Source organism: Gorilla gorilla, chromosome 3 (genome assembly GCF_029281585.2).
Source record: "Gorilla gorilla gorilla isolate KB3781 chromosome 3, NHGRI_mGorGor1-v2.1_pri, whole genome shotgun sequence".
NCBI classification, from domain to species: domain Eukaryota; kingdom Metazoa; phylum Chordata; class Mammalia; order Primates; family Hominidae; genus Gorilla; species Gorilla gorilla.
The window spans coordinates 28,660,211-28,685,684 of NC_073227.2; the positions used below are offsets into that span (position 1 = coordinate 28,660,211).

The 25,474-nt window shown below is 34.0% G+C and overlaps 1 protein-coding gene across 4 annotated transcripts in view; it reads left to right on the forward strand.

Annotated features, from left to right (window-relative positions):
* SLIT2 (slit guidance ligand 2) overlaps positions 1 to 25,474 on the forward strand; it is a 368,351-nt gene that overhangs the window by 215,276 nt on the left and 127,601 nt on the right. For all 4 annotated transcript variants that reach the window (XM_019025924.4, XM_019025925.4, XM_055385658.2 and 1 more), the window contains exons 5-9: positions 334 to 405; positions 12,966 to 13,037; positions 18,457 to 18,528; positions 21,075 to 21,238; positions 24,051 to 24,189. In XM_019025924.4, coding sequence (XP_018881469.1) covers positions 334 to 405; positions 12,966 to 13,037; positions 18,457 to 18,528; positions 21,075 to 21,238; positions 24,051 to 24,189 — 519 coding nt within the window. The remainder of the gene's footprint in view (positions 1 to 333; positions 406 to 12,965; positions 13,038 to 18,456; positions 18,529 to 21,074; positions 21,239 to 24,050; positions 24,190 to 25,474) is intronic.

Below are 25,474 nucleotides of genomic sequence, written 5' to 3' on the forward strand. Positions count from 1 at the left end.
GAAACTGAATTATGAACAATTTACTATTCTTTAAAGAAATGTTTTTGTTACACAGATACAGTGACTCTTAAATTTACAAGTACCATATTTTATAGTTTCTCATGAAATTAAAGATCTAGAAGCATACTTCAAGAAGCCATTATTCCAACTTTTTAATTTATATTAGAAATATAAAATATTTATATTAGAAACTGCATATAATGCTATGGATTTAATTATGATCCTTTTAGGGTTTTCTTTTTCTGGTGTCCTATAACTTCTCAAACATTTGGATTAAAATAATCTTTAAATAATATTTTCTAACGTGATCCTTTTTGTTGTTGTTGTTTTTAGTGATCTCAGTGAAAACCAAATTCAGGCAATCCCAAGGAAAGCTTTCCGTGGGGCAGTTGACATAAAAAATTTGTAAGTATCTATTTTTAAATTTATAGTGTTTTAAGTCATTATCTATTTTCAAAGTCAAGTTTATATTAAATAAAGTGTCAGAAAGAAATGGTGAAAACCCTGTGTATATTTATGCTTGTGTAGGAGACCTTGTAACAGTAAGTTGTCAATTGTTTTCACAAGCTGTTTGACGAGATGCTCACTTAGAAGATGTCTGGAAACAAGCCATCATTAACTTCATTCTTTAATCCTTGTGATTAATCTTTTGAAACCTGTGAAGTGATTTGATTCACAGATATTTGTGTTTTTTCCTCACTTTTTCTATCAGCTTACTTCAGTAACTATGTTTTCAGTTGCTGTTGGTGTTTATTAGAAATAAAACTGTTAGTTTTATTGTTGGGCCAGTTCTGCCATGTTCCATTTTCAAGATTACTAGAAGTGCTATGAGAATATGGACTATTATTTTCTGGAAATAGTAGATAATATTTTCTTCTTAGGGACACCTGTAGCCTAGAGCTACAGCTTTTTCCAGAGTTTTAAGATCACCCTTTGCATTAAATACCAAAAGCATGAGAATGACAAAATTATGTCTTTTCCTTTGTGTGAAAGTATTTCTTACACTTTCCCTCATATCCTCATGAAAGAATGTATTTATAGCATACTTTAAAAAAATGAAAGTGCATTTCTATATTTTCCTTTGATAAATCTTTAGTCTGGTGTTTCAGTTATAAGCATTTTTAAGTGCCTTTATTTCTAAGGATGCATATCAGATTTAAGATCTCAGTGACAATCATAATGTCAATATCTCTCTAAAATTTAAAATACCATATTAGCTTCTAAAAATGATGGTTTTTGATAGACTATGAATCCTAGGACATAAATGTTTTTCTTAGCTTTTACATTAGTTTGGAATGTAGGGGAGAAAAGCCCCTGTATGCTGAGATTAACTGTCAGGAATTTAATATTTCTTAGCTAGTAATAAACAGGGCAGGCACTTTTTCAAGAATTAACTTATATTCAGAATTCTCCATGGTTGGATCCAATGCCTTTTTTTTTTTTTTTCAGTAGCAAAAGTAAGACAGATGTTTTCGCTCGTCAAAGAAGACAACTGTTTGTAAAGCCACAGATTTTGGCCTCTATGTCTTCTCCTTAATGTAAATGATTTTTTGAACTTGCACTTTCTAAATGTACAGGTAAAGACAGACAACTACAGGCTTCTAAGGTATAAGTGTATAAAGCCATTAAAACTATGGCTGTAAGGTTTTTATGGGTGCTCAATTTAATATGATTTTATTTGCTTTCTTTTTACTTTTGCTAGTTAGGGCTTCGAGAAGTCTTCAGGTAGACTCAATGATACACAGTGTTCATTCAAATCTACCTGGACAGAACAGTGTGCAAGAATTCCTATGTAGCACTTACTTAAGTTGCCTTCACTTAGCTGTAAAAATACGGCAATAGCTGCAGTTGACCATCCCTTAGTAATGCTATTTGCAGTCTTACAGTAGTATTACCTCTAATTCCTTAAAACAGGTGGCTTTCAATCTTCTTAGTAAAGATATTCAGGGAATCCAAGTAAACAAGTGGCTCTCTTCCCACATTTAAGGATACGCATGGAAATAGGGACCAGTCAGTCATGATAGGATTCTTCTTTATATATTTTGTATTTATCCTTAAAACATATGATTTCAAAAGTTTAGAGATAACAGAAGCTAGTCAGTGTTCTATCTAATGGGATGTTGATTTAGCAAAGTTTTCAAATCTTTTCTCCCCCACAGGCATAATTTTTTCTCAGAATTTAAAGATTTTTTATTATCATTTATGCAGTTAGATGAGTTTTTTTAAATTATTAATGCAGTTAGTTGAGTTTAAGACTGGAGTCTCAGAATGTTTTGTTGTTTTTTGGACTTGCAGATATGAGCAAATTAGTCAGCTTCATTAAGCCTTAGTTTTTACTTTTTTTTTTTTTTTTTTTTTTGAGGATGATGTCTCGCTCTCTCACCCAGGCTGGAGTGCAGTGGTACAATCTCAGCTCACTGCAACCTCCGCCTCCCGGGTTCAAGCGATTCTTCTGCCTCAGCCTCCTGAGGACCTGGGATTATAGGCACTCGCCACCATGCCTGGCCAATTTTTTGTATTTAGTAGAGATGGGATTTCATCATGTTGGTCAGGCTGGTCTCGAACTCCTGACCTCAGGTGATCCACCCTCCTCAGCCTCCTAAAGTGCTGAGATTACAGGTGTGAGCCACTGTGCCTGGCCAGTTTTTACTTTTATAAAGTAAACAATAGTTATTTGGGTTTGGTATGGTTATTAGGGAAAGAAGATGTATGAAAGACCTTTCGAAACAGTAAAATGCTATGAAAATACAGTATTTCATTTGCAAGTATTTGACTAATCAAATGCTAAAAGTTAACCCTAAAAAATGCATCATAAGGGGAGACAGGAAAGTGTAACATGAAATGATTAGCAATATTGACTAGAAATGACTGTTCTATTATGGGTCATTTTGACATGAAGTTACAAAATGGAAAAAGAAAATATACTAGAAAGTGCTAAATGAATATACACAAGACCTTGATTTGTGAACAAGGCATTAAAGGCTGTAGGTGCTGAGGAAACAGAAAAGTATCGCTTGAAGTTATCAGGGGCTGTAGGTGCTGAGGAAACAGAAAAGTATCGCTTGAAGTTATCAGGGAATGGTTAGATTGGAAGAGTAAAACCATAGTGCAGTGGAGTCTGTGTGTGTGTGTGTGTGTGTGTGTGTAATGTAAGGGATGGAATGTGCCCAACCCCAGTTTGTTTTTTTTTTTTGTTTTGTTTTGTTTTTTGAGACACAGTCTCGCTCTGTCACCCAGGCTGGAGTGCAGTGGCACAATCTCGGCTCACTGCAACCTCTGCCTCCCAGGTTCAAGCAATTCTCCCACCTCAGCCCCCTGAGTAGCTGGGATTACGGGTGCCCACCACCATACCTGGCTAATTTTTGTATTTTTAGTAGTGATGGGGTTTCACCGTGTTGGCCAGGCTGGTGTTGAACTCCTGACCTCAAATGATCCACCCGCGTTGGCCTCGCAAAGTGCTGGGATTATGCACCTGGCCATCCCTGTTTTTTAAAGGCAAAGCAGTATGTATCTTGAATAGCAGCAGTGGTAAGAATTATAGGGATCTGAATATGGGGGGAGCTGAGTATTGTGGCATCTACATTATTTCAACTTTGGAAGCTTATGTTTCTACAGAAGAAAAGGGGCTTCAGAAACTATGTGGATGATGAGTGATGTTGATCAAAAGAACAATTTATTCCCACTATTCTCATTGCCTTCCATGTAACAATGTGAAAGACAATGAGGGAAATATTAAAATATCACAATGAATGTATAGGTTTATTTTATGAATTAGTATCACAGCTGCAATATTATAAAAATTTTACATTAAAAGGCATTTTCTAAGATTAAAAAATAGTTCAAACTACATTGTTCAAAAAAAGTTCCAATCTCATGGGGTTTGTATGAAGTTTAGTTTTATCATGAAAACTTACGAAGGCTATCTGGTAAAATATATTATAACTGAGGGTAAATTTAATTCCTATTCTTGTGAAACTGGTGAACATAAGTCATCGTCATGACTCAATACATTTCCATTAATATTAGCATTATTAATAGTATTTGGTGTAAGAAGAAGGTACAGTACTTCATCCCATGTATCATGCTAGTATGTCCATTTACAAGTTGAAAAACCCTGCATGATGCCATTGTGGCTACTGTTCAGAGTTATTCAGAGAGTAAAAGAGAAAAAAAAGAAGCTGCCCAGGCCATATTTTGTATAGCACTATGTAAAAGCCCAGTCTGATGCACTGTAACAGGTTTATGGGATTTACCACATTCAGGCCTTAGAGCAAATTCCAGTGTTCACAAGATTTTCACTAAAAGCATTTGCTTTAATCTTGTGGATTGGCTAAATATGCTCAAGGCGGTATCCCAACAATATGAAATTGATGCTGTGGAAATTTTGCAGATTAGCAGATCTCATTCCCTTTCCTCCAGGCAAGCCACACTAAAACTATTCTAAACAGATGGACAGTTATCTTGCTCTTAAACATCTCCAGGGAGGACTTTCCATAACTTTTTTGCTTCTCTCTATTCATTTCTTAACTCGATTAAATTTTTTTACATTTTATTTTGCTACCTTATTTTCTCCAGCCACAATTTAAACTACTTTTTCCCTTGACATTTTACACAGTGAGATATGCTGTGAGAATAGCAAGATCATATGAAAATATCAAGTAAATTATACTGTTTATATTGGTCACTGGTGGTACATTTCTGTAGGATTTACATTTGTGTTTTTAAACTCCCAAAACAAATATGAATTAAGTATTGATAGCATATCATTATCAACTGATGCTTTACCAAAATATAACCAATATTTAGGAAAAATTGCTTTAGAAATGTGTGTGTGTGTCTGTGTGTGTGTGTGTGTGTGTATATATATATATATATATATATATATATATATATATATATATATATATATATTTAAAAGGCTTAACACTGATACAGTAAAGCCTTTGCTGTCTTCTAAACAAATATTGAACAGGGTCATGTTACATTGTGCCACTGATTTGTTTTCAAGTATCTATTAGGCATTTCCATTAATTGAGAATTTAGAAAAATGTTAAAATTAAATCTCACTTTACTGCCAAGAATAGTGAGCTTATTCTTGAAGAACTTATAGTACTTAGTAAGTACCAGAATATTTCAAAAGTCTTTTGTTTTTATGATAAAACATTCTTAGTTATAGTTATCCTAGGATTAAAGAAAAAAGATACAAATATATAAACTTTAAAATTACCTAGATCACTAGTTTTTAGTCACATCACAAAAACAAAATCTAATTTACTTTACCGTTAGTTTTTTAGTGAGTTCAATATGATTACTTAAATTAATTAAATTCAAAAAGGACATATTTTAAATGTACTATGTGAGGTAAACCACACCTGCTTTCTGCTGCTTTAATTTTGCAATACATCCACAAAGTGCATCCTCTATTCCAATCAAACTTTACTATTCTTTCTTCATAAATAAATATATATCGTTCCAATTTGCTTGCATTATCTCAATTCCATTAACCCTATGTCTGTCATGAGTCTTATAATCCTTTTCCAGGAACAAAATGCTTCTTGGTAAAAAATATATTGGGGAAAATATTTGTATTTATCCTTTTTTGTACATGCATTACTTTTTAGACAAGGTTTTAAGTCACAAGATGATTCAGTATGATTCTCTTTAGGTAAGCAAAAATATCATTTGGAAAATAAATATATATATTCCTATGACATTTTAGGAAAGAAGTTGCACAATTTGGAATACATTATTTATTAGCATAAAACGATTTGGCAAACAGGATAGAGAGAGTTCATCTATGTGTTGTTACAGAGCTATTTACATTAGTTAGAAATTTTGTTTTTCTGCTGGAACTGTGTCATTTTCAAGTTTTGTATCGATGGCTCCATTAGAACCCATAGAAGGAAAACTCACAGTTCTATCCCAGATACACAGAGATGCTTACATATTTCACCATATTTTTAATTTTTTTCTCATTTTAAATATCTGTTTTCTAGTTTTCACTGTCATCTACATAATTCCTAATGATAAGAAAGCAAGGGTTGCTCACTTGATATAGAATCAATATGTAACAAACAGAGAAAAGAGGGTATGTAAATTTTACCAGGCAAATGCAAGACCTCATTAGGTTTGTCATATAAGTTAGGTCATAATTGCAAAATGTCTTCTTTAATCTGTTAGTTTTTCTGTTTAGTTCACTGGATTTTATTTCAAATCCATTGATATCAGATTGCGGCTGTACATGTCCATGCCCCTAGCTCTTTCCTAGAGTATTTTCAGTAAACCTGAAGCTGAAGAGACTGCAAATGGTAGGTTGGTTTCTCATTTATAGGGATTGCTATCCTTACTCTTAAATTCCAGAGGTCTTCAGTGTGGTATAGAACCTTCTGAACAAACCTGTAGGGAGGGCTTTTTACTTAGATAGATAGTAAATGAAGGTAAGGTCTTTTATTGCCTTTCTGAAATGAAACTTACCTTCATTTCCTATGTAACTAAATAAAAAGGGGTTGTCTCAGGCATTCATATATATAAAAAAATTAGTAGCTCAGCAGATGTCCCCATCAGTACTGTGGGAACTGTCCATGGTTCTGTATTTTGCCTGGTTGCACTCCCTCTGAAAGCACAATGAATGGTGATAATCCCCAACAACTATGACAAAGTTTGCTACCAATAACCTCTCCATCTTTGCATTTTTCTTTGTCTTCAGAGTGCTTTCAGCAGTTTTTCTTCAATAATGCATTTTGTCATGTAAAAATGTAATCTAACAATATTTCTTCATAAATGCCTTCTAGAACAAAACAAAATAACACAAAACACAAGATAGTCTGATTCAGCAATTGGGAATCCAATTCACATACTTACAAAATATGAATTGGCATAATCATGCCATGGCTGCTGTATCTTCTTATGAGACAGAATGGACCTTTGATTTTTTGCATCTTTAACACTGAACAGTACACTTTGTCACCTCTGAACTCTTATAATAACCTGCTAATTGAATTTTGACCTCTAGTTTATATTCTCATTAGATAATTTTAACAAGGTTGCCAGATTTTTTCCCATAAAACATTGTTTATTATCTATTACTACAAGGTTTAAAAGTATTCAGTTTATTTAAAAAGTTGTTTTAAAGTACCTTTGTTATAGACACTATGGCAAAGCCCTGGGAATAGAGCAGAATGTTGCCAGTTCTATAGTATCTATAGTATACTAGATACAGAAACTCTAGAACTAGGCAGAATGTTGCCTAGTTCTACAGTATCTATAGGAATTACAGACTCTTTCCTGAAAGAGCAGAGATGATTATTAAATGCTGTAACATCCAGTATCTTTAGGCATTCTGACTAGTCCTAGCATTCTGACTTTGATCCAGGCTCCTAGCTCCTTCTTCCCTTCAATCTGTACAGAAGCTCTTTGCTCAAGCCAGAATGGCCTCTCTATTGCAGATATTCACTGTGAACATTGTAGTGCCTCTTCTTTGATAGACCCATTACCTCCATAGGAAATACCCACTTTATTTTCTGTCTAATTAGATTCTATCCATTTTTTGAGGGTCTGAGGTTTTGGGTTTTTTTTTTTTTCCTTTCTTTCATGACTACATCAGCCTAGAGTAATCTCTGTCTTTTCTGACATTCTATAGTACTTTTCATCTGCTGGTCTCTTCCATAGTAATCATTGATTTAGCTGAAACCTCCATTTGGAGAACAAAAAGTTCCTGAGTCTTTTTTCTGAGTCACTATGTATTGAGAGGGAGTTATGGCAATACATACATCTACATTCCAATGAAAACTTCACAGACTATTTGCTACATACCATGTATAACTTATTGAACTTCTGTGAGACTCATAGTCGCAAAATCCGGATGATGCTAATTTCTCCTTCCCAAGTTATCATGAGGAATAATAAGATGACGTATCTACAGACCCTGCCATATGCTATGAATTCATTAAACGTTAGCAATTATTATTATCATTTTCAGTTTCTACCACTTTTGATTAGTTCACTTACAATTCCCAGGACTTAATGTCAGTGTAGTTGTCCTTCCCTCAATTGATGTTAAAGCAGGTTCCCTCCCCATCTCTACTACTGCTATCTGTTGCTTCTTCCCCCCAAATTGACAAACATATAACTTTATACCATAGGCTATTCCTATAAAAACTGAAATTCTTTATTCCTGTGAGAAAAGCAAATTGTTGCCTGAAAGATTGTAAAGGATTAAATTCTCACATAATGTAAATTACTTTGGGGTCCTCAGAATGGTCCATACCTTAATTGCTTTCTTTACCAGTTTTGAAGTTAATACTGATGTGCTTTTATGCAGAGGTAAAGGATATAGTTGCTGAAACTTATGTCAAGGATGTACATGTATATGGATCAATTTTTATTCTTATACTCTATATCATAATTTATATCTGGGGCTACTCTTTAAAAGCATGATTGGCATAAATATTGATATATAGACATTTGTATTGACTTGAAGTTTATACATATATGGAAAGAAGAAGAGACCACGCTCATATATGTACAGCTTTTTTATTCTTTTTCTCCCATGTGGTTTATATGTTTTATTTGGTTTCTTTACAATAGTGAAAAATTGTTATTCCCTCATATTGATTTTAGCCATTTCGATGTGTCTTAAGTCAACTAAATTTTTGGAGTTTTCTGTCTTACAATAATAATAATATGAACATGAAGTGAACTATTTCTAGCACTTTAAATGAAACAAAACAATACAAAATTGGAGCATAGTTATAATAATTTTGTTGAGACATTGAGAGATCCAGATTGACTTAGAAATTATTAAAGATTGTTATGTTCTATATTGTTAAGCACATTTTATGTGTCTTCTAATTCTTGCCAAAAAAACCTATTAGTTATAAGAACTTATAACTTGGATGCTGCAGTAAAACATGAATTTGCTATGGGTAGGAACACACTAATTGAAATTACTGCAGTTTTATATAGTTATTAACCTAAGTGTTGTATATGTAATTCAAACTCGGTGTGATATCCATATTTTAAAAGAATAAAACAGGAAATTCTTTAAGAAAACCTAAGTGATGGACTAGCATCTCTGTTTCAGGATGCCAAGTAAGCAAATGTTTAACCTTTTTGTCATTTAATATACCTATTTTTAAAACTTACATTTAGCAACATTGTATATTGTCCCCCATACCTAGAATAAATCAAAATTTGAAACTAGGATAAATTATTTTTAGTATTAAAGAGAATCAGATGAGCTTCAGAACTTTTTGCACATGAGGCATAGAGTGGTATCTCTTAATATATGGAGCCCATCGACACACTGCATTATGTGAGACTAAATTTACCAGCGCTGGTAAAAACCAAAATGAACTATCTAGAGTTATTCTAGGGCATCAGAAGATATACCTCCTACCATAAAAAAAAAAAGAATGTTAATACTGAGAGATCATGAAATTTTTTTTTTGTTTTTAAGACATGGAGTTTTGCTCTTGTTGCCCAGGTGGGAGTGCAATGTCACGAGTTGCGATTTTGGCGCACTGCAACCTCCACCTCCTGGGTTCAAGCAATTATCTTGCCTCCTCCCGTGTAGCTGGGATTACAGGTGCCCACCGCCACGCCTGGCTAATTTTTGTATTTTTAGTAGAGATGGGGTTTCACCATGTTGGCCAGGCTGGTCTCAAACCCCTGACCTCGGGTCATCCACCTGCCTCGGCCTCCCAAGGTGCTGGGATTACAGGCATGAGCCACCACACCCGGCCGAGGTCATGAATGTTATTCTTGACCCCATCATTTCCATGAGATTAAAGCAGTTCTTCAAAACACAAATTTACTTGGACAGCAAAGGATCACATAGAGAGGTAATTTGGAATTTGAACAGAAGCCAAAGGGAAGATTGGAGTCAGCAAATAAGGGAGAAGACACAAAAGTATGTGCTAAGTTAGGTCAGCTGAAGGTCTGAAATAAACCACTTATGATACTTCTGCCCTTAGCATCCAACTGTCTTTAATGATCTGCAAATTTACACTATGTCTTAGTGAATAGTTGGAGCATAATTTTTTTTTTGAAGAAGTGAAAAAGTCTCCTCTGGCTATTTTCTTAATTCAGAATAATTTCGTAGCACAATTGCAAATCACATCTAAAGAAGGCCAGCCTGTCACTAAAGGTATGGCAGAGAACAGATCCTTTCTTGTTTACAGAAGCCAGAAGTACCCAGGGCTTGAAAGGTAGTGGAGGAGGGAGTGAGCAGGGTGAAACAAGAAGAGTGCAGCTAAGTAGTCGAGAAACCTTGAAATAAATTACATTGTTGCATAGTTTTGACACTGTTTATCTTGAATCATATACAGACAAATGAAGGTCTGTTGGGAGAGATTTTCTCATGAGCAGTGATACCAGCACAACACTTTGTGTAAACCTTCCTTTGAATATCAAAAAATTGACAGATTGATGAAAGAATTATTCACTTGTTTAACTTGGATTGTCCCTTCATATGAGTAACTTCATGAAATACCTTCATGTTCAGGAAATATGTGGACTCAGATATAACAGTATTCAGAGAACTTTTAAGGAAAACCTCAGTCCTATGGAAACCAAACATTCTTAATGTTTTAGCACCAGTAAGGGCTTAGATTTCTGTTAAGAATATGAAGAAGCATATAACCATGTGCAATATTAAAGAACAATGAAATTACCAAAGTTTCCAGCAGCATCTCACCTTCTGCTCCTGTAAGGAAAGTAGTTGGTCTTCCATTCCTTGTAGGACAAGGTTTGCTTGAGTGCTTTCTGGCATGCTGGAGGTTCCCCTTTGTGTATTGTGTGCATGATTTAGAAGAAGCTGTGTCAGCATTGATTTATACATTGACAGCTAAGGATAATAAGATATGGGCAAACATACAGCTCACCCTTTTACAGATTAACCTGGAGACTGCATTAGGCAAATTTGATAGCATTAAAAGATTTTGCCAATTTGTCTGGAAACAATTTCTCTTTTGTAGTATGTCAGGGGTAACACTTCATGCCATTGTACTAATTTAAATGGCTTTGATAAATTGTTCAAGAGGTTAGAGAATAGTAGTGTAGATATATATATATATAGCACTTTAAAATAAAAAAGGCTATTAACTTAATTGTTAAATGAATTTAATCTGTAAAAATCAAAAGTGCTCAAGAATGTAAGTGTTTTCTTGGAACCACAGCAGCCATATTACATCATGAGACTTTAAAAGTCTTCTTAGAAAATAAAATGCTTCTGCATTATGTCTTAATAAGTAGAAATTATTTAGGCTATTATAATAGCATGGATGTTAGCTATGATTTGGGGAAAACTTTAGTTTTATAAACTAAGGCTTATACAAGCAATAAAATTGTATCTTCTTCGGGGTGCACCTTTGTTAATATTGCACGTCCTAAATTGTACCATTTGCATGACATCAAGGTAGCCTTGTGTATGATTGTGTCCCCTAGAGATCTTCGTATAAATGAGATGTGTATTTCATGAGACATTGTCTATATACATAATTTCTAAAGTAAGGAACTTGAAGAGGCTCGTCTGAAAGTCACTGGATTAAATCATTGCACCTTTATTCAGTAGTCTTGTGGGAGAAACAGCTATTTTATAGAAATGTTCAAACGGTTCTTTATGAACAGACCTCAAATATGAATTAGCCCTTTCAGTGAATGCTGAACTTGAAACAAGGACAGGATGCATTTGTATTACGATCATAATCTTACTCCTGTTCATCCACATTCTCTCACCCAGTGCATGCAGAGCTGAAAACTCGCCTCTTCCATGAAACATTTTGTTTCTATCTCAAGTGAAACGTTAAAATAGTTTTTTAACTGAAATAATAACATCTCTAACGTTCAAGCTACTGTATTTAAACAACTGCTTGTTCAGAAAAAAAAAAGAGTGTGGTACAGATACAATATAGTACTTCACTGTTAATTTCAACCAAGTAGAAGGCTCAATATGAACAAGAAAATTTTAATTCTAGAACAAGCAGCAGGAAAAGCAGACATAACCAAGTTTGGAGCATTCTTTTTTTGTACTATGAATTTTAACAAATAAGTGCTTAAGATATTGGAGAAGATTCATTTACTTCAATTATGCATTATTTAGAATTTCACTGATACAGCTTTTAGGCTTTTTACCATAGATACAGGTAGTGTTTTTATGATGTGCCTGTAGTATATGTTTCTTAGTGGCTTTAACCAAAATTAGCATCTTTTTAAAAAGCAAAATTGTTATCTAATACTTAAAAACCTATTTTCTGGAGAGCGATATAATTCTGGAAGTTCCTTAACTCAAAAGTATGCTGTATTTACAATGCAGAGCATTTGCATATAATGATAAAGAATGTGAATTACTAGAATAGTGACACTTAATACAGAACAATTACTAGCTTTCTAAAGTGTATTTCTGGTTGGGAATAAGAGCAAGCTGTATGGGACATCAGTTCCCTTTCTCGATTTGGAGTCCTTGAAGGAAAACTGCTTTTAAAAGAAGGAAACCTAAAAGTAGTCTTGCTCTCTCATGCCAAGGATAGTGAAATTAACATGCAGCTGGGCTTCTCTGATAAATGGATTCTGTTAGGTCACTGAGGGGGTGCATGTGACATTAAGTGATTTACAGTCCTTTACCTTAATGAAATTGTTTCAGCAAGATGACGCTGAAAGCTCTTAATGGATAGCTTTTCTTGATGTAATGAAATTGCATTCCTATGGCATTTAATATAAGGTGCAGTTATTATTTACTGGAGCTTTCCAAGGGCTGCTATTTGCACAGACAGTTCAGAACAAAAAGAGATTTCAGTGGCGGCATAGAGGCGAGAATGGCTTATGACATTCGGAAGCAGATGAGTGTGTTTGTGAGGGCACTTCAGTGAGTGTGTCCAGGGTATCATAGACCCTTCAGGAAACTTCCCATCACCTACCCCAGCTACTGTTTATCCCTTCTACATATATTCTTCTAATCTTTTTAACAGGCAACTGGATTACAACCAGATCAGCTGTATTGAAGATGGGGCATTCAGGGCTCTCCGGGACCTGGAAGTGCTGTAAGTACTGCTATTTCTCTTACTCTTTTAACGGGGGCTTTGTGTCTGGACAGGACTAATGTGGAAGCTTATCTGCTAGCTTAAAACCTTGTTGTCAAAATAGTCTCTCAAGAGATACCTTAAATAACTCATGGTGAATACAGAGAAGAGTCTAAATGTGTGTGTGCAAAACGTTGCGTACCATATCTGTATGTTTAGGTAAAATTGTGTAAGGTCACTCAAATGTTCTTCTTATAAATGTTTTGTATAAGATTCATAGAATTTATCATTGCTAAATATTGAGATAAAATCAACTTTATAGGAAAAATAACATTAAAAAAAACCTCTTAGTAGCTGATATCTTGGAATTATTTGTCGTTGTTAGGCAATGGAAACACAGTTTCTCATTAAAAAAATAAATTTTTTAACCAGCTGATTTAACATTATTTTTGTAAGAATACTTTGAAATCTGCTTCTTAAGGTTAATAAGCCACCCATTAGATCCATTTTCAAGTCTTCACCACTGACTTTGTAATGTACAACACGCAGACTTGAATTATAATTGGCAACCTCCTTCTTTCCTCCCTGGGTAGACATGACTGACAAAATTGGTTAGAGGCAACTAAGTAACCTCTATTGACCAATGACTTAGTAATTTTAATGAAATTACAAATTTTAATGAAAACTATGGTTACTAAAGCATTATATGCCGCCTATACATTTTTCAAATTTTTTCAGCCAAAATTCACATTTGTAGGTTTTTTAATACACTTACAATTCCTCCACCAATTAAAATATTTTTCTCCGCTTTATTTCATCCTTGAGAAAATTTAGTCAGAAATCTAAAATTGAATTAAATGTGAGGGTGTTTTTAGTCAATTTGTTAAAAGTTATCAAGAAATCATAAAATCCTTCCTTTTCCCCACAAAAAAAGAATTCATTACTTTATAAATCTAGTTTCAGGAATGGAATATCATTCTGAAAAATTAATCTTTCAGCTAAAATGGCTTATTTTATCAGTATTTTTATATGGTTTTGGTTTTAATTGCAAGAAAATAGAATTTCCTGCTGTGTAATGTACTGTTATTAATTATTTTAAAAGATATGTATGTATGAATGAATTGATTGGAATAAAATGTGAAATATAAAAATATAGACTACTCTAACAACAGGAGAGGCCACCTTTGTTTCTATTGATAATGGTCTAAGTTTCTATCGGAAAAATATTCAAAGTGCTTATCATATACATTTTAGCTTTAAGACCACTATTTAAATTATATACCAGAACCATTTTTAATATACGAAACTCACTGATGGTATCTCAGAGTCAGAATAATTAGAATGATTTCACAGTAGTGGTTTCATGGCAAAACCATAGTCAGTGTCACTAAAATTCATACCAAATTTAATCAAACAGAGCTGATCAAGCCAAAAATGTATTATTAAACCAATGTTCCTAACTAGAAATATGAATGATACCAATCATTTTATGCAAAGTTTGCTATCTTGGATGAATTAAATCCCATAAATTACCTTGTTATTAAGTTTTCAGAAAACTTAAATTATTTTTAAATATGTAGTTCTTCACTGTATTTATTCAATATACGTATATATACACATAAGTGTATCGAATACCTACTGTGTATATTTTAAAAGGTAGAGTTAACACTATGCTAGGCACTGAAATCTTTTACGCACAAATACAATAACTACATTTGCTTATTTTCTATAAACTAATATCGTTGTCTTCAGAAGCAGTACGTTTATGAAAACACAATCATCTCATACATTTTGATTGTCATGATTAATCAAAATATCTAAAAAGTGACTTTAGCAAGAATGAGGCAACACACCAAAGGGAGACATTTTATGGTTCATGGAATTAAAATAGAAATCCAAAATCTTGGAAACTCTTTTGAGGACCTTAATATATACATCTTATAGAAGTATATATTGGTCAGAGTTTGTTTGTTGAAGAAATAATAAAAATTAGCATATGATAGAAGACAATGTAAATTTCTTCTGAAAAGATTGAAATATTTTATATTAAAATTTTATAAAGTTGATCGGACATTAAATGTTTTTTTTCAATCCTCATACTTTAAACAACCCCTAGAAAAATCAGTTGATAAATAAGGCAAAATTGGAGCACTGAAAAGACGAGAATTTATGAAGCCCAGATCACTTGTGAAATACAACAAAAGTTTACCTATTGTAAATGTTTGGTCAAGAGCTTAAGAGAGGTTGCATGAAGAAGGGTTCTAGAAAGATGACTGTCTGTTTTGCTTATTTTTACCATTAGTGACTCTTTAGGATGTACCGTCTTATGTGGAAATAATGAAGGAACATTCACTTGCACATTGCCTTAAATTTCAGATTCCAAGGGTTTTAGATTTTTTTAAATTTTAATTCCTTGAGCCATTTGTGAATGTATGACTATATTGAAGCTAGATGGGAGAAAATGAGGTAATGGCCCTCGGTCATTGATGAAAAATATCAACTTACGATATATATGAGCGTACAAAGAGTGAACAGAGTCCAAGAAGTCAAGTGAAAATCTAAGGTAGATGAAAGCAAGGAAGCAGTTTAACACTTGCACGTTCACGGAGAACTGGTTTATTGTCAGATTCTGATTTGTAGAACTTAGAAGTAACTGCATATTTTCTTAATATTTAGATACCATCTCAAAAATAACATTGGAAACTAAATCTTGATCAGTATTTTCCCTTCTTTGGACACTGGTCTCAGAAATGAAATACATCCCTTGAATTGCTGCTTTTACATGTTTATTTTTCTTTTTCACAGAATGGATGTAATTTAGTTTAATTTAATCGTAGTGATTCATATCCACTAAATACCAAACTCTGCCAAACGATATGCATGGTGGTAAGGGAATAAGATGACTAAATCAAGATATAAGTGTGAGAGGTGCTCCATGATTATACACGCTAATATTTATACATCAAGATGTCTTTTGTATTAGAATATTTACTCATTACAAAGAAAATCTTGAAGTTGAGCACAGAAATAGACTTACACATAGGAGAAAATGTTCACAACTAAATAATTACAATATATAAATTTCCATTATTTCAGAATAGAAGTTGACCATAACCATAACATACACAAGTAATCATACTTAACACTTATATTTATTATTAATTTTAAAAATAATTTTGTTAGTTCTGCATATTTTTCAGTCATTGAGTATCAGTATCAGTACTTCTTTCCAGCATCAGTACTGAATAAAATGCTAAGATAATGTATTCCTTTAGTTGCATTATGTGAACTAACATTTTGAGAAAAGACTTCAAATTGATAACTGAAGTCTTTGGCATTCAATGAAAGTTTTCCTTTGCATGGAGATATAAGAAACTATAGTTCAAAATTAATGCATGTCTGCTCTGTGTGAAGTACTTAAAACAATTTATTCCCAAAGTCATATTTCAGAATGCTATATACTATAAAGATTTTAGCCATATTAAGTCAGCATAAATTTTGAGGATGGGAAAAGGGATCATTTGAAAGCAAATCCCATTGAGAAGTTTAACCTTTGCATTCAAACATCTGGATGTATTTTAATGGCATTTGAAAAAGACATCTCATTTCACCTGCACATAGGAAAGTGCTAAAAGCTCTTAGATAAACTGAGCCAACAAATCCAGTGCTCTGTAGGTCCCCCATAAAGTGGTTTATTTTTTGTGACTTAATTCAAATGACTTAGAATAGTTCTTATATAATTCAATACATTGCAAAACAAGGTGGTAAAGAGGGTCCATGCATGATCTGGGTCTCTAGCTGACATGCCCTGTTTTACTGAAAAGTTTTTGTCAATCTCTTGACCTCTGAACACACCATCAATAACCGCAGCCACCAACTGGCCCAGAGTGGCCTCAAAAATATATTTTGTGTAGCTCAAACATAAGTGGTCTACAGACTGTTTGAAATGTTTTAATTAGTTGCCACTATTTAAACATTAGAAAGATCTAAAAATTTTTATCTCTAGCTTCCCTTGGAAAATCTGATTGTTTGACAGCCCTCCCTTACAGCAGGTCAGTAGTCCATTGGAGCTGGAGATTATCTGCCACAAGAGAGACTATCATTGCTAGCTTACCATATTCTTCACATTCCCCAAATGTCTGCTTTCTTCCATCTCTCTTGCCCATCATTGTATATTTTTGCACGTGGCCTGCTTCTCTCATTTCTGTTCTCTGCTCAGGCCCTACAGTGAACTTGCAACCCCTAATTCAAATCCTTGTCCAGTATCAACTTCATCCAACAGGACCACTGATGCTCTTTCTCCTACCTCCTTCAGAGGAACTTGCCTTCTTTAGTCACCACCTCAATGTGTACCTTCAGTCTCTCCCAGTCTTAGAATTGCTTTCTATGTCTACACTTTACTTGTATACCCCCAGGATAACTTCTACCACTTTCTTATCACAACCAGATTTTTCTGAAGGGTGAAGAAAGCTCATATGTTAGCCTTATTAGTTTTTGTAATTCGTCCAATCATCTCCCCAGCTGGACTGTATGGTATCTTAGAATATATGCCTGATTTATTTTTATAGTACTCCATGTTACCATAAAGTAATAGCCATTTGGGAAATATTTGATGAATGAATGAGTAGTAATAGAAGTAGAAATAATCAATAATAATAATAATAAAACTAACAAAGTTGCATTGGGGGAAAAGTAAGGATGTTATTTATTTTCACAATAACTCTCTTCACCACACATATTCCTGGATCTGCTACCTCAAGAAACCATGACTGCTGCCACACAGCAGTAAACAAAGGCCAATATGCTACTGCAACTAAAAACCATTAGAATGGATTAATCTTTTAACACGGTGCTGCAGCAAGTTACTTCATCCCCACCTGGTGCAAGTACCAGATATAGATATAGCTGTTTCCACTCAAATTTCAGCAGTGGCTGATGTCTGTGGTAAATAATAGTTATCAGGACTCTGTTCCAAAGCCTGACAGGAATGATTCTGTATTGTTGCTATGAGAATTCAGTAAGAGAATATTAATTCAAATACGTTCATTGACTCATGGACGCTAATTACACATAATGCCACTCTATGGAAATGTAATTGGGCATATTTTCCAACTGCAACTATCCCGTGTTTATTTCTTAACCAATATCATAAATAGACATGCATGCACAAGGTACATAAAGTAGAATGTAAATAGTCAAACATGCTATGAATGAAGCCATAAATTTGTAGTAAATATTGAATAAAACAAAATGTACAGTAATATGTTAAATTATGAAATTATTTATCAACTTGTCTATAGAGTAGTGCATTCTCTATGTCATCTCTACCAGGTAGCTGTCCTGCATAAGCATAGTACAAGACGTTTTCTCTATGTTAATATATAAAATGATCAATCAATTTTGTATCTAAAAATTCTAACTTTTCTTTTTAATTCTACAGCACTCTCAACAATAACAACATTACTAGACTTTCTGTGGCAAGTTTCAACCATATGCCTAAACTTAGGACTTTGTAAGTAGTCACAATATATGTAAAAGTCATATTAATCAATTAAAGCTTCCCCTTAAATAGCATGTTCAGTAAGCAAAGGACGGGACCACTGGTTTACAAGGTAGACAAGGAAAACCCAACTTTGGAAAAGACTAGATATGATATTTGTGGTAATGAGCTATTATTCTAGAAACTGGAAAGATTTCTTTTAACTGATATGCATTATGGAAACTTTGGAGTTAAAAAAAACAACATTTACTTTGAGCTATTGTGGAGGTCACATTTCATTAAGAAATGGAAGACTCCTTGATTGGCTGTCAGAAATGATAAATGGGAAATCTTTATGATTTTATTACTGTACTGCAAGCAGACCTAATAAAGCTAAACTGGTTCTTCAACATTCCTTATAACGTGAAATTATAGCATCACCCTCTAGTACTTCTATAATTAAGATTGTGTCAGCATTTATATTTAAAAATATCTTTCTGGGTTACAGATGGACATTAAGATATTTTTGGTCTAATAAAGTATTGACTACAGCTATTTCTTTTCTCTTGAAGAAAAAGTAATCCTTAAAGCCCAGAGTAGCCTTTAAAATCTTTAAAGCCCAGGGTGGACTTTAAGTTATAGAATATCAGAGGTAAGTCTCATTTGAACTGAATTTCAGAATCACCTTGACCTAAAAAAATATATTACATATAACGTGTAGGACATGATTGGAAGCAAAACCAAAGCATCAAACTTCTTGAAAAAAAAAGTGTTTTTAAGTTGGGTAAATTTATTTTGATTAGATTTTCAAAATACTCCTCATTTTTGATAGCTTGTAACTGGAAAATATTAGTTTTAGTTTCTTAATAAAAATTTTGAATTACCAGCTTTTTAATGAACTAGGCAATACCAATTTTAATGTCATTTTTTTCTTACTGAAATCCAACTCTGTACATAATAACACATCATTATAATTTCCTTGGAATATTATTTGGCAAAATAAAGGAATTCTACAAGTATACAGACATAGCTAAATTTTGCATTCTTGGGGCTATCAGAATAAGACTAATCTGACAGAATTAACAGCCCAGTTCACTCAAAACTATAATTTCCCATTAACTTCAGGTATTTTTTTAAAAAAGAAATTGATTCAAGCTTTCAATCTTTGCAAAAACAAAGCCAATGAAATTGTAAAAACATTCATCTGAATTTTTGACAGTGTCCCTTATTTTCTTGTAGAAATTTGTGAGTTTGTCTTACTAATCAGGTTTTTCCATTTTTACATTCTTTTCTCATTTCAAGTTCCTAATTGGAATTTTTATAATGTGCTTGGTTTAGACAGAAATATTTAGAGTACAAGGATATGGAATGTGCCTCTGTGGCTTCCAAAGGCCAGAACTTCAACTTCCAAGCAAACCGAGCCAGAGGTCACCCATCTTTCCCAAAATGTAGCTTTTTGTTCTGTGGTACGCCTTCTAGTTGTGAAGCAAAACATTGTGTTCCTTATCTATAAGCTCAAGGAGAATGCAAAGCAGCCATTTTACTTTAAATTCCTTTGCTTTGGTTGGGTCATTATTCTATAGTATCATTGCTACTTAAAAATTCCATTTTTATAGTCTAATTATCTTTCTGGACTGAGTTCCATGTTTTAATATCCATTATTGTTATTGGGTTAGAATTGAACACATCAGCTTAAAAGGACTAAAATGGTATTACTGTGTCATAGATGGTTCTGGGAATGGTGCTTTGATTTATAGCTTTGGATGTCCTTTTCTTTAGTTTGAGAAAACATAAAAGCCAGTTTGAAGTCATTTACCTAATTTAGTGGATACATTTGTCTGATATTTTATTAATGGAGAAGTGCTATTTGCCACTTGGAAGCAATCCATGATCTTGTGTGGATCCTGCCAACATAGAGCGACTCACTTAATTCCTTCACTCCCAGCCATTTGTGCCTTTTAATTTCAGTCCCTGCTCTTTGAGGCTAGGTCTCCAGGAGCTAAAGGAGCTAATCCCTTTTCTGTGATTAAACAACAAAAGAAGGAAATGAGAATAAGGATGTGAAAAAAGTGTTTTATATTGAATTATTATTCTGTCTTGTTCAGCAAAACATGCAAGTGACCTGCTGCAAAGGTTTTATAAGCGGTTTCTATAGAGACTCATAATGGCAGGAATTATTGATATTTCAAACTGGGAGCCACAACTTTTACTAACTTGCCCCTCGCCCAGTCTCCCCATTCTCCCACCCCACCCCCATTGGCTCTCAGGATGTTGGAACTGTGGAGCAATTTGCATTGGAGTTATTTTTTTCTCTTTCCTCTTTTAAATGAACGTAAGTGAAATATGTTCGTTTAAAACATAATTTTATGGACATATTCAAGCTTCTATAAATTGCTCAGTTCAGACTAAATGAAGAGAGACTTGATTCTGTGATTGTACATCAGTTTAATTTTTAGGAAAAATAATTATATTGGAATCTGCTTAGCTTTATCTACTTCTATGTTAAGAAATACAGGTATATATTAATGAAATAATGACTTTCTGTTTTCTTGCTTTACACTTCTTTTTTTCTCGTTTAGTCGACTACATTCAAACAACCTGTATTGTGACTGCCACCTGGCCTGGCTCTCCGACTGGCTTCGCCAAAGGCCTCGGGTTGGTCTGTACACTCAGTGTATGGGCCCCTCCCACCTGAGAGGCCATAATGTAGCTGAGGTTCAAAAACGAGAATTTGTCTGCAGTGGTAAGGGAGAAGGAAGAGTGATGTTATTGTGTTTATTGTATCCTGTTATGTAACAGAATGTGAGGGCTGCATGGGTCAAAGGTTTCAGTATTGTTCACTAATGTGCAATTGTGCACTAATCACGCTACAGAGATCCTCTTTTTCAGTGAAAATATGTTCTGAGACCTTACTATATCGGTTGGCAAGTACTGGTTACTTGTATCTAAATTATGATAAAACACTTTTCAGTTTTCACTCCAGGGGAAAATATGGAAAATCGCTAAATGATGGTTCTACTTTTGATTTTTTATTTTCCCATTAAGTAACAATTTATAGCTACTTTTATGTGAACAATTGAAAAAAAAAATGATTAGCTAATCCTGGATCCCTGCTGTGAAATTCAAAGAGCAATTCAGCCATAGTTGCAAAGTAACAAAATACTTTTCATGCATACATGTATACTAATGGTTCAGTTTTACTTAAGACAAATATTAAATGACCAGCTTTAATAACAAACATCTAAAAACAAAAATAAGACATAGGGTCAGGCACTGTGGCCCACGCCTGTAATCCCAGCATTTTGGGAGGCAGAGGTGGGCGGATCTCCAGAGGTCAAGAGTTCCAGACCAGCCTGACCAACATGGCAAAACCCCATCCTTACTAAAAATACAAAAACTAGCTGGGCATGGTGGTGCGTGCCTGTAATTCTAGCTACTTGGGAGGCTGAGGCAGGAGAATCACTTGAATCTGGGAGGCGGAGATTGCAGTGAGCCGAGATCACACCAGTGCACTCCAGCATGGGTGACAAGAGAGAAACTCCATTTCAAAAAATAAAAATAAAAAATAGGCCGGGGTGTGGTGGCTCACGCCTGTAATCCCAGCACTTTGGGAGGCTGAGGCGGACAGATCACAAGGTCAGGAGATTGAGACCATCCTGGGTAACATGGTGAAACCCTGTCTCTATTAAAAATACAAAAAATTAGCCAGGCATGGTGGTGGGCACTTGTAGTCCCAGCTACTCAGGAGGCTGAGGCAGGAGAATAGCGTGAACCCCGGAGGTGGAGCTTGCAGTGAGCTGAGATCACGCCATTGCACTCCAGCCTGGGCAACAGAGCGAGACTCCGTCTCAAAAAATAAATAAATCAATAAAATAAATAAATAAATAAATAAGACATAGGCTGTGTCTAATATCAATCAATAGCTAACGTTTACTGAGTTTTTTAATATGCTTAAGCACCAACCTAAGTATTTCACATATATTTACCTCACTTCACCTCCCTTATAACAACTGTATGAGAAATGTAATATTATCTCTATATTTGGAGATTCAAGTGCTGTGAAAAAGAATAACCTTGCCGAAATTTATGTAGTTGAGTCCAGGGATCTCAACAGAGGTGGTTTGATTACATACATACACACACACGTGCATGCACACACACATACACACACACCCCCCCATACATAGTATCTTATTTGTGTATGTGTATATATATGTGTGTGTGTGTGTGTGTGTATGTGTGTGTGTATATATATATATATATATATATATGGTTGGTTCTGCTTCAGCTTCAGAAGTATCTGTTCAAAATACAACAAAACAAAATTTTAAGAAACATATAATGCATCGTAAGTAGTTCACAGATTTTTAAAGGCGGGGTAGGGAGACATGACTAGTACTTGATGCTATTAAATGCTTATATTTTAGACCCTTGTTTGTGTTTTTTCACATGTTTTATAACCTAAGCAAAATTTTTGTGTAATATCATGGAATGTTCTCAATATGTCTGATTGCTTTTTTAAAAAATTAAATAATGAAATGACTAACAGTTCGTTACTAACCACTTTTTTCTCTCTTCACTTTTTCCTGTTTTCTAGATGAGGAAGAAGGCAAGTTCACATTTCTTTTTTAGACTGAGGATATTTTTGTAGTTTAAGAGCTTGTTTAGAGGGATAGAATTAGCAGCTGGCTTGCAGCCTCTTCCTGGCACGTCACCACCACTAGGGCCCTTTCCTGGCAGGTTGGAAAGGGCAGACCCCTCTGTCTTCCAGAAACCATGCATGTCCAGATGCTTATTTAATACAACTGTGCTGATATTCTGTTGCTCACCTTTCAACCATTAATGTCTCATTTAAAAATTGTTCCAAATATTGAGTAATAAAAGTACACACAGGAAGGGAGCTACTTATACCAAAATTTAAAATTACCCGAAGCCCCCAAAAGAATAATTTTTTATTAACAATAAGATGACTTTATACAAATTATTATTATGATTTCAGATAAATTGATAATTTTGAACCTATCAAGACATCAAATTCTGGCTTATCTAATTTTTCCCCACATTTATTGGCATATGATTATTTAATTTGAGCAACAATTATCTTCTGATGGAAGTACTACTGTTTTGTTTTTGTTTTTAAAAGAAATTACAAAGTAAATAAAGCCGCATGAATTTGATAAAGACCAAGCTCTATTTAATCTTATTAGAAATGAAGATAAATTAGTCTGAAGTTGCTGGGCTTTTGGAAATTAGAATAGTTTTGAATGTAATTCTGATTTTAAAACTGAATTTAGCTTTTCTCACAAGTTTTAAAAATTAGCAGTTTTATGACCAGTTTTTAGAATCTCGTTTACTTCCTCTCATTTGCTTTATTGACCTGAATATATAAATGCATGCCTCCTAAAATATATTTTAGAAATATAGGACCATTTTATCATCATGTATTTAAAGAGATTTATTTATGTGAAATGCTTTGTTACTTGAGCTAAGTTTGTCTGTTTCACAATTATGATATTCAGGAGGAAAAATATAATTCCTGTTTATTTCTTTTTTAGGTCACCAGTCATTTATGGCTCCTTCTTGTAGTGTTTTGCACTGCCCTGCCGCCTGTACCTGTAGCAACAATATCGTAGACTGTCGTGGGAAAGGTCTCACTGAGATCCCCACAAATCTTCCAGAGACCATCACAGAAATGTATGTGCCTGAAATTCTTTCTTATCTCTCCACCTTCCCAGTGAACCAAACTTTGATTTTCTTTGGGAAATTCTGAGTTTATCAAAGGCACATCTGATCAATTGGCTTAGACAAATGTTCTCTTCAGAAATGTATTGATTCTTACTCCGATTGTTTAAAAACATACCATGTTAAAGTGGCTATGATGTTTTTTCTTCCACAGATAGAATTAAAAGGAATACATTTTTTAGGAAAAACAAGGCAAACAGGATTCTTTATACCTGGTTCCACCCTTTGGGCCTGTACATCTGTGGTTGCCCATTTCTCAGTTTGGAGCAGTAGGAATATAAAAAGGGACCAAGCTGGGGTTAGTAAACCACAGAAACAATACAGTTAGGTGATGCTCTGCCTCCTTGAGAGCTCATGTTTTAAAAGGCAGTTTCACTATTTTGTTTGAATTGATAGTTCAATGCAAAGTGAAGAAAGGATAACATAAAGTCAAATGTTATATAGTGCATGTTTTAGCCTATTTGAAGCAGTGTCTACCTCCATTAAAAGTTAAATTCTTATGACAAACTATTGCACACGTATTTTGTATGCAGCTGCTGAATGCATTTCTATGTCCTCGCCAAATATAAGTCATGTGGATAAAACAAGGTCACATAAGATGTAAAATGGAATGCTTTTACCATCTTGAAAAGTAAGCACTAGGGAAAATTGTTACCTCGATATTCATTGACAAAACCCCTTTTAACCACCCAGCCCATTATATTATTATGTTATAGGCCAATTCTAAATTGTAACTAAATAAATTATCTTGGATTTTTTGGTTGAAATAATAGGAACAACTTCTTAGAATAGGCCTACATAGTATGCGAAAAAGTTGTTTTTAAAGTGCTCATTTTTAACCAATTTATTTAATTATGATAATAAAGTAACTTATCTAATGTACCTTATATGAGAATAATTTTATTTCACAGGACTCACTGCCATTAGTTTAAAGTATCTACCATGTGCTTAATAGTATGCTTAGAGCTTTGCAGTATAAGACATGAACCTCTACAGGAATTCTAGACTCTGTGAAGATTTGACACTGAATAACATATAAACATAATAATATCATTCTCATCAAAATTTTAATTGATAGAACATTACTTTACCTCTAGAAGACATCTGTAAGTATTTTTTGGCTGAACCTTGAAAGAAGAATAAGTTATAACTTGGGAAGAGACAGATGACATTACTGAAAAAGAAACATTGGCAGCAAAGAACAGAGGTGGCAGTAAGCATTGTTTGAGAGATTGTA